This window comes from Lucilia sericata, unplaced genomic scaffold (assembly GCF_015586225.1).
Source record: "Lucilia sericata isolate MDLA Ls3-8-SP2 unplaced genomic scaffold, ASM1558622v1 Contig000343F_arrow, whole genome shotgun sequence".
In the NCBI taxonomy this organism is placed as follows: Eukaryota; Metazoa; Arthropoda; class Insecta; order Diptera; family Calliphoridae; genus Lucilia; species Lucilia sericata.
Genome location: NW_023994363.1, coordinates 376,236 through 386,802, shown reverse-complemented (window position 1 = coordinate 386,802; position 10,567 = coordinate 376,236). Strand labels below are relative to the sequence as shown.

Below are 10,567 nucleotides of genomic sequence, written 5' to 3'. Positions count from 1 at the left end.
AATTCAACATTAAAGTTTCTTTATTTAAAATAAATAATTTTCAAAATATACCAGTATAGTCGGCCATGTCCGACTATACTTTCCTACTTGTTATACCCTACTCCACTTTAGTGGGGAGGGTATATTGGGTTTGTGCTGATGTTGATGATCATACACAAATATTCGTCCTATACCCACCTTTAAGTATACCAATCGGCTTAGAATCGTTTTCTGAGTCGATTAAGCTATGTCCGTCCGTCTGGCTGGCTGTCCATGTAAACCTTGTGCCCAAGGTACAGGTAGCAATTTTCGATATACAGAGAACTCTCGATAATGTGAACTAATTAATGTCGGGTAAGTTCATATTTTCGAATTTGTTCACATTTTCGATTGTGATTTTATATATATATATATTACTAAGTTATTCTTTCTAAAAATCATTTCTGCAAGGAATGAAAATGCAAAGATTACTAAATTTTTTTTTTTGTAATTTATTTGGAACATAAAAAGTTTTTAAAAATAAAAATACAAATAAATAAAAAACCAACAAAATAGTACGACAAAAAAATAAATAAAATTTACAATGAAAAAAGATAGGTACATACATAAATATATTATTAATCGGTTATTTTTTTCTGTTTTTTTTTTGTTTGACCGGCTTATTTACCGCCAATTCCCTGATTTTTTTCAATACTTTAATGTCAGTTAAATCTAATATCTAATGTTTACAGCAGTAAATACTTCCTGAGGGCACAATGTCTGTAGAAGATCTGCAGCAGTATTTTCTAAAGATCTAACCTCTGATTGCCACTTTTCTTTTAAAACGCTCAAAGGAACATTAAATTCAGGATCGTCTTCATAATTTACCATATTCAAAATATTTTTCCAACAGTTAGATAAAGTTTCTTTACTAACTCGGTTCCAGGATGCCTCTAGAATAGAAACTCCTTCTTTAAGTGTGATTTTTTCATCGATTCAAGCAAATCCCCCTCTTTTGCTAAGAGGGGACTGTTCCTACACTGAAAATAAATCCATGCTTACTTTACGAAAAAAAATTTCGTAACTTCTATTTTCGTAATATTTACAAAAATTTCGTGTATAATACGAAATATTATTTAATAATGATATTAATTAAATTATCATTAAATAAACTACAACATTTTTATACAATTTAAGAAAAAGTATAATATTATTCACAAATTATTTTCATAAAAAAAATTTCAAAATTCGTGTGGAGAATAATTTTGAACTAAAATTAGAAAAATTATTTTAAAATGAACAAAAATGTTTGCATAAATTAATATTTGGTAAATTTTACCATATGTTATTTAAAATTCACTTTTTTTAATTTATGTAAATTAATTTTCAAAGATTATTTTGCATTATACTAAAATATTTCGTACAATTTCGTATATATTACGAAAGAATTTCGTGGTGCGAAACAACGAACGATTCGTACAATGTACGACATTTTTCGTATATATTAGGCATGAATTTTTTTCAGTGTATAATGAAGTTTGGTGATTCTAATTGGATTTTGATCCATTGGCTGGATCAGAGCCGTTACATTTGGAGGCATGAACATAGCTTCTATGGAACCATCCTCGGATTTAAGGTAGGATTCTGGTGGATAGCATGGGGCTTTATCTATTAGGAGTAAAGCTTTTACTGGTAATCGTTTCTTCTTTAAAAATCTGTCACGGTGAATGAAAAATAAAACAGTAAGAATCCCAATTGAACTATTTTTTACATGTTTACTTACCTCTGGCACAAAACAGTTGTGAAACCATTCTTTAAAAATGGAAGAAGTCATCCACGCAGAATTTCTGTAGTTTACGGGACAGATAAAACTTTTAAAACTGCGAGGATTTTTCGATTTTCCTATTACTAAAAGTTTTATTTTATGAGATCCTGATGCATTTGCACAGCATAAAAATGTTATTTTTTGCTTTTCCATTTTCGCACCTGGAGCGCTTTTCTCCAATGACGTTACATATGTCTTTTGTGGCAGAAGTTTCCAATATAGACCAGACTCATCGGCATTATACAACTGATCACTAGATAAACCCAATCTTCTATCTTTGCTTTCAATTTAATTTTAAAAGGATTTACGAACTGAGATTGCGCAGAAAGTTTTTCACCGCTTATCTGAAGGAAACGAATTCCGTATCTCTTTTTAAATTTTTGTAGCCACCCATCGCTAGCATTGAAGTCATTTCCGTTTCACTTATGTTTTTGTGAATTTGTTTGGCTTTCTCTTTCAACATCAACCCACTTACAGGGAGGTTTTTATTCAGCATACAAATAAACCACTTATAGAGCGATTTTTCCATTTTTAGAAGCTCTGAAGATCGTAATGTTTTGCGTTTTCCGGGTCATAAAACGTATTGTTCACACATTTTAAAATATTGTCTTTTTTATTTTTTATTGAACATATCGTTGATTTTGCAACTTTTTACTTAACACTGTAACACTCGATCCTTTTTTTAAATATTTCAAAATTTCGCATTTTTCATTTAAGGATAAAAACTTTCGACTGTTTTTAGACATCACTAATTTTAAAAATAAATTCACGAACCTACCGCAACAAGTTTCATAATGCTACTAGCATTAAATACCTTCAAAATAATGGCATACTATGGTATTTCTTAATTCGGGGATTCCCAACATTAAAAATAAATGTTTCTCTTTAACAACGATCAACGATCTCTTCTACAAAGTCCCCTTCAGAAAATTACTTGAATGTCCAAAATTAACTTATAAACACAAATATTGCGATGAAATTCATCACAAAAAAATATTATGTAAATATAAATATATTCCCAAAATTTTATCGAGCTTGGTTCATATTTGCCTCTAGCCCCCATATAAAGCCTTTTTCAGAAAATGAGTTTCTCATCCATAATTGCTTAAATGTATCGGAACAAGGTAATAGAGGATAAATGCTTTATTATGAAAAATAAATCAGATTTACTATTTGTTTGTGTCTGTCTAGTGTAACACATAGTTTATATTTTCTCTATGTGTAAAATCGCTAGAACAATATGCATTGTATGGCAACTCCCCACTTTAGTGTGGTGAGTTTGCGTTGCTCTTTATGTCAAGGGCTTGACACATTTTTTTTTATTCTCATTGCTTTTCAACCACCGGACAGACAACAAATGCAAAATTAATAAAAGAAATTGAAATAAAATAAAAGTTAAGAATTAAAATAAAATTAAAGTTTAATTAAATAAAACAAAAGGAAAAGTGAACTTAAATAAAATAAACAGAAATACAAACCAAAAGAAGTAAACAAAGCTTTTTAATAAAATAAAAATAAGGGTTGTTTTTGGCAACACAACAACAAGTGTTTGTGTGTATATAAAAACACATTTGGCCCTGACCTGCCGCATCAAGAGAAAACCAAGTGGACGGCTGCCGGAGACAGTTTGCCAACAACCAGCACCTAGGAACCAGCTCAGCATCTAAGAGGTAATAACCGGGATTCCCGATTTGGCCCCAAACATTGGTCCTTCGCCCGTAGAAAAAAAAGGTGCGTAAATTGAAATTATTAAAGTGCAAAGTGTTTCATATGCATATATTGTGGTTCATTATTTGTGGCTCGGAAAAAGTGAGGTTGTGTAACTTTTTGAAATTACATCGTGAACTTTTACATTAAGCCGCCATTTTTCCTTACGGTCATTTGTATTTGTTGTTTTATTTTTGGAACCTAAATAAATTTGTCGTCCATCTTTTTTCTCAAGTTTTTAAACTTATTGGAAATTGTGATTTTGGCGCATTTTAACTTAGTGGTTCTCTTTAACTCTTTTATTGGAAAATAAAGTTTTGTGGTTCTCTTTAACTTTGTATGGTGTTAAAAAACTTCAGTTTCTCTTTTCAATTCTTGATTTTATTTAAAGAAGTTTGTGACTCTGTGATTTATTTTAAATTTTTGGGAAAATATATTTTTGTGGTTCTCTTAAATAAATTAAAATATGTCGATTTTTGAAAAATACATAGTGGCTGCGGATGAATTAATCAGCTTTGAGGTTATGCTTAAAGCTGAAGATTTTTCTAGTTATACGGACGATGCTTTGATTTTGAAAGATCAGAATTAGATAAATCATGGGAAAATTATAAAAGCATTTATAGTGATTGTTCTGATGTCACAATAGAAAAAAAGAAAGAATTGTTAATGGTACAAACAAAGCATCCGCAGGTCCGCAAGACATATATAAGATGTATAAACATTATTTCCAAAGCAAAAGCAAACTTAGGTAAAAAAACTGAAGAAAATGTAGAATCAGCAGTTCCCAATCTTTGTGGTTCCATATCCGTACCTCCTTGTGATACTGGTGTTTTTCATGGGGATTACGTTTCGTGGCCCACATTTAGAGATATGTTTACTGCGATTTACATAAACAATACAAGACTTAGCCCAGTAGAAAAGTTATTTTACTTGTTCAGAAAAACTGATGGTGAGGCTAGAGATATAAATAGGAAAAATTTTGAAATTGCATGGAAAAATCTAATAACTCAATATGAAAATAAACGTGTATTAATAAATAGTCAATTGAAAATATTGTTTAATCTGACTCCCTGTAATCAAGATTCAGCATCAGAGATAAAAGACTCCAAAGAGAAATCAACAATTGTATGGCAATTTTAAAATTGTATAATGTTGATATTGGTTCATGGGATCCGATATTTGTGTTTCAATGCTCTTCGCGCTTATCTGAATGTTCACTGAATCTTTGGGAACAATCGGTTAGAAATAAAACAGAGGTTCCCAAATGGGAAGAATTAAACAATTTTTTAACAGATAGATTTCATGCTCTAGAAAGCGTTTCTGATATTATATCCTCGAATAATACGCATCCCAGTGGTTCCCAATCGGCACTTAATAGTAACAATAACCATACATCAACTAAAGTAAAACAATTTAAGGCCCATAATACTAAAGTTGAAACCATTTTTTGCAAATTATGCAAAGAAAACCATAAAATCAGCTCCTGTACCAGATTTTTGAATATGGATTATAGAAATCGTGTTTCAACTTTGAAAAAATTTCGTTATTGTTTTAATTGCCTCAACATTGGACATATGTATGGTGATTGTAGTAGCACAAACGGTTGCTCCAAGTGCAAAAGGAAGCACCATACTTTAATGCATAGGAATTTTGTAAATAAAAACAATAATAGCCAAAATCAAGGAAATACTAGATTTCAGGGCGAAAGTCAAAATAGTTCTGTCCAACAAATACAGTCCACAAATACAAATCAATTACAGTCCACTAATATCGCAGGTCCGTCTGGTGTTGTTCAGTCACATCACACATCAGTAGCTAAGAAAGTGATGTTGGCTACAGCTTGGGTCAATATAATTAGTTGTGGTTCCTATTACAAAGTTCGAGCACTCATAGATCCTTGTTCGGATGAAAGTTTTGTTTCTCAGAGAATACAAACTGTATTGAAGTTGCCCACTAAGCCAGTTTCCGCAGAAATTACTGGTTTAGGAGGAGAATTAGTAAGCAAATCTTCAAAGATTGCGAACTTTATAATTGTTTCTCTGTTTGATCATAATGTATCTCTAAATATTCAGGCGTTAGTAGTTCCTCGTGTAACAGGGAATGTACCTACACATTCATTTAAGCCACAAAAGAATACAGATTTGCCCAATCTGAATTATGCTGACCCTAAGTTTTATGAAAGTAGCGAAATAGACTTATTGTTAGGAGGAGATTTGTATCCCCTAATTCTTCGTGATGGAGTTCAACATGGAATTTTCGAATCTTTAGTGGCCCAAGAGACAATTTTTGGCTGGATTGTCACAGGCCCAACTCCAAGTAATGATTCCTCACGTTTTTCAATAACCAATTATATGACAAAAGTTTCCATTGACGATCAGTTAACAAAGTTTTGGGAGTTAGAAGAAGTTTCTCGTAGAAAGATTTTATCAGAAGAGGATAAAAAATGTGAAGAGATCTATCGTTCTACTACCACAAGAAATTCTGAAGGAAGATATATAGTATGTTTGCCCTTTAAAGATACTTTTTCGTCACTTGGCCCAAATCGTCATATTGCTCTTAGTCAATATTTAAGAAATGAAAAGGTTTTAATGCGAAATCCTGAATTTAAGGCTCAATATGATGAGGTCCTAAAAGAATACATAGCTTTGGGACATATGGAAAAATTACAAATTCTGAAAGTAGCTCAAGTTATTACTTACCTCATCATGGAGTTTTTAAGCCTGACAGTACCACTACAAAGTTAAGAATTGTTTTTAACGCTTCAAGTGCTTCTTCTAATGGTAACAGTCTTAACGATTTGCTGTTTGTAGGCCCTATATTACAAGCTGATTTAGTAGCCCTAATTCTAAAATGGCGTTTCTTTCAGTTTGTCTTCAATGCAGATATATCTAAAATGTATCGACAAATTTTACTTAAATCTGAACATAGACAGTATCAGAAGATAGTTTTTCGTAGTTCTGGGGAAAATAAAATCGAAGATTATCAATTGAACACCGTCACTTTTGGCGTTAATTGTGCCCCATTTTTGGCCCTAAGAACGCTTTTACAGTTAGCTGACGATGAAGAACGATGTTTTCCGCTAGGCTCTAGAATTCTTCGCGAGTCAATGTATGTTGATGATGCTCTTGTTGGAGCTCATTCGATCCCTGATGCTTTGGAGGCACGAGACCAATTAATTGGTATATTGGGTACAGCTGGGTTTGAGTTGAGAAAATGGGCCTCAAACTCTAAACAAATTTTAAAAAATTTGCCCCAAGAGCATCTTCTTAACTCTTCTTTTTTGTCGCTCGATGATAAAAGTAATGCTAAAACACTCGGTGTCCGTTGGAATGCGGCAGAAGATTACTTTTATTTTACAACTGAGAAGATTAAGTTCAAAACAGCTTATACAAAGAGGGAAGTACTCTCAATTATAGCAAGGCTATTTGATCCAGCAGGTTGGTTGGCCCCAGTGATTATAACAGCAAAGATTTTGATGCAGCAAATGTGGCTCGACAAAATAGACTGGGACGAACATATAAAACCTGTGGCTCTACAAAAATGGAAGACATTCATTTCTAATTATAATGAGATTGATACAATTAAACTTGATCGTTGGGTTCAATATACGCCTAGTTCTTATATTGAATTTCATGGCTTTTGTGACTCTTCTGAGTTAGCTTACGCAGCTACACTATATATACGTATTGTGAATGGTGATAAAGTTTATGTAAATCTACTAATTGGCAAAACAAAAGTGGCTCCAGTTAAAAGGCCATCTTTGCCGCGTTTAGAGTTGTGTGGCGCAGTTCTTTTAGCCAATTTAGTAAACAGCGTAATCCCCAATTTCAAATTGCATACGTATAACTTATATTTGTGGTCCGATTCGACAATAGTTCTTGCTTGGTTACGAAAACCGCCATGTAATTGGAAAACCTTTGTGGCAAATAGGGTAGCAACAATATTAGAAAAAGTAGGAAACAAAAATTGGTTTCACGTAGCTTCTAATCACAATCCTGCCGATCTAGCAACCCGGGGGCTGATACCTTCGGATTTAAGAGAAAACAAACTTTGGTGGCATGGTCCTGATTGGCTCAGATTAAACAAATCGTCGTGGCCCGAAGGTCCATTAGAATTCGAAACAGTAGAAGAATCGAAACAAGTCCAAGTTAATATTGCTAGATCCGCTGAACGAGAAGATATACTGGACCGTTTCTCAAGTTTGCCCAGAGCATATCATGTTATTGCTTATATATTTAGATTTTTTAATCTTGCGAGCAAAAGCAGACGTAAAAGCTGTAATTACGAAACTGTTAGAATTTCGGCTCAAGAACTTGTATTTGTACGAAATCGGCTATTTTTTCTCTCTCAACAGTCGCACTTTTCTAGTGAGTTTAGTTGTTTATCATCGAAACGGAAAATTGACTCTCGTAGTTCTTTATTAACGCTTACGCCTTTCTTAGACAAAAATGGTATTATTCGTGCTAATGGTCGTCTTGGGTCTACAAAATGTTTGTCGTATAATGAACGTCATCCCATAATACTTGCTTATGGCAGTAGATTAGCACGTCTATACGTTGAGTTTGTCCACTATTTGGTCTTACATGGTGGCCCTCGTTTAGTCCTAAATGTCGTTCGTCAGGAGTGTTGGATTATAAAGGCTAAAAATCTAATAAAAACGGTCATCCACAACTGTAAAATCTGCGTTATACATAGAAAAAAGCTTCAAAATCAGATCATGGCAGTGCTACCTGAAGAAAGAACTACTTTAAGTCGCCCTTTTACTAACACAGGTGTTGATTTTGCCGGCCCATTTGAAATCAAAAGTTTCACTGGTCGATATTGCCGTATCACTAAAGGCTACGTGTGTCTATTTGTTTGTTTCTCTACTAAGGCGATTCACATTGAGGCCGTTAGCGATTTGTCCACTCCTGCATTTCTAGCAGCTTTGGCTCGATTTGTTGCTCGTCGTGGTTGCCCTAGTCGCATTTTCTCTGATAATGGAAGAAATTTTGTTGGCGCTGCAAGAGAACTTGAAAATAACTTCGAAAAACATATAGAAGAATTACGTGATTCGGCAGTAGAAAAATATGGTCATCAACATCTTGAGTGGCACTTTATTCCTGCAGCAGCTCCTCATATGGGAGGACTGTGGGAGGCAGGAGTAAAAAGTTTGAAAATGCACTTTAAAAAGTCAGCTGGACAAATGAAATATACGTTTGAAGAGTTTTCGACAATTTTGGCAAAGATAGAATCGTGTCTCAATTCGCGTCCTCTTGGCCCTACGTCCGACAGCATCGATGATTTGTCCGCTCTTACTCCTGGTCATTTTTTAATAGGCTCTGCTATTCTTACTCCTGCTGAACCTGAAGAGCTTAGCTCGCCAATTAGTATAGTAAACCGTTGGCGAAAAATCAAAGCATTGCAGCAAGAAATTTGTCACCGCTGGAAAGACGAATATTTAAAAGAGTTGCACAAGCGTAATAAATGGAAAAGTCCCCAAATAGACTTAAAAGAAAATGACCTCGTTGTTCTTAAAAGTGAACCTTGTTGTCCAACTGAATGGCGCTTAGGTCGTGTTGTAAAAGTTTATCATGGTTCTGACGGTAAAGTTCGAGTGGCTGACCTTAAAACTCAAAATGGCGTAATCACTCGACCGATACACAAATTAGTTTTACTCCCTAATTGCACTGATTAATAATTCAATATCACCTTTTCTAAAATAAAGTTGCTCATTTAAACTTCTAGATTAAAAAAAAAAAAAAAAAATGGACTTCAACACCGATTATGGTTGCCCGCTTTGTAATCGCCTTCACGCCATACGACAGTGTTCACGTTTTATTGTGATGCCCGTGGAGCTAAAGCTCCGAGTTGTTGCCCAAAACGTGTTATGTTATAACTGCCTGGCTCAGTCGCACAGCCGAGCGAATTGTAGAAGTATAGATCGGTGCCGTCGCTGTATGCAGGACCATAATACTTGGTTGCACCCTTTGCCGCAGGGCCGTATTTGGTTTCCCATGACAGCGTTGATACGGGTAGTCACCAATCATGATACTGACGTCTTCATTAGAGCATTAATAGATCCAACAGCGGCCAGGTCAGCAATCATGAAACGTGAAGTCGAAGAATTGGGCTTACGGATTTCTAAAGGACGTACTGACATCGTTGTATACCATCGTCGCGAGGAGAAACGTCGCATAACGGTTGAATGTATTTTAGAAGACAAGATTTACGGCCGTAGCCCTATTGTTAATGTGGAGCGAGCAGACAAATATCCACGTCCAACAACTGTAGACCGTGCCAATGCGGACGTGCACTGGCATATTAGTTGCCCTTACCAGCTTATCCTAGGAGCTAGGATACTATGAGCAGAATTCTGATTGGACCAGCTATGAGTCGCCCAGGACAACTATATGCCCAGAATACCATATTCGGCATAGCATATTTTGGAGAAGGTGTCAAAAGAACCTGAAGTATATTATTTATGCTATAATCTGTTGCCCTCAAAAGGCTTTAAAGTATTATTTACATTTTGTTTGATATGTACTCTTTAACGTTTATTAAACTTAAAAACATTTGAATGTACTATTATTTTTTATATACTTGAATTGTTCTCATATGTTAATTATATTTGTTAACTTTTGTTATTCCTTTTTTATAATTAACAATAATGAACTTAAAATGTTAATTTGTTGCTCTAGATAAGATAATTGAATTTGTTATACTACTTATATCTAATTTTGTATTTGATTTTATATTTTGCACTACCGTTGCAAGGTGGGCGGTATGTTTGTGTCTGTCTAGTGTAACACATAGTTTATATTTTCTCTATGTGTAAAATCGCTAGAACAATATGCATTGTATGGCAACTCCCCACTTTAGTGTGGTGAGTTTGCGTTGCTCTTTATGTCAAAGGGCTTGACACATTTTTTTTTATTCTCATTGCTTTTCAACCACCGGACAGACAACAAATGCAAAATTAATAAAAGAAATTGAAATAAAATAAAAGTTTAAGAATTAAAATAAAATTAAAGTTTAATTAAATAAAAACAAAAGGAAAAGTGAACTTAAATAAAATAAACAGAAATACAAACCAAA

At 34.0% G+C, this 10,567-nt stretch overlaps 2 protein-coding genes across 2 annotated transcripts; one reads left to right on the top strand and one right to left on the bottom strand.

The window, feature by feature from the left end:
- Nucleotides 1-1,468: 1,468 nt before the first annotated feature.
- LOC119603830 (jerky protein homolog-like) lies at nucleotides 1,469-3,664 on the bottom strand (the record flags this gene model as incomplete). The annotated part of the gene is made up of 2 exons (XM_037956030.1): nucleotides 3,636-3,664; nucleotides 1,469-2,063 (listed from the first exon to the last, which is right to left on the bottom strand). Coding segments are annotated over exons 1-2 (624 nt in total), but the record flags the coding sequence as incomplete, so codon positions are not given.
- Nucleotides 3,665-6,383: 2,719 nt separating this feature from the next.
- Nucleotides 6,384-9,167, top strand: LOC119603829. Its single transcript, XM_037956029.1, has one exon. The coding sequence runs from the start codon at nucleotides 6,384-6,386 to the stop codon at nucleotides 9,165-9,167; it is 2,784 nt and encodes a 927-aa protein (XP_037811957.1).
- Nucleotides 9,168-10,567: the final 1,400 nt, after the last annotated feature.

Coding starts and splice junctions, on each gene's coding strand:
- LOC119603829 (XM_037956029.1), top strand. CDS start 6,384: ATGTATCGACAAATTTTACTTAAATCTGAACATAGACAGTATCAGAAG.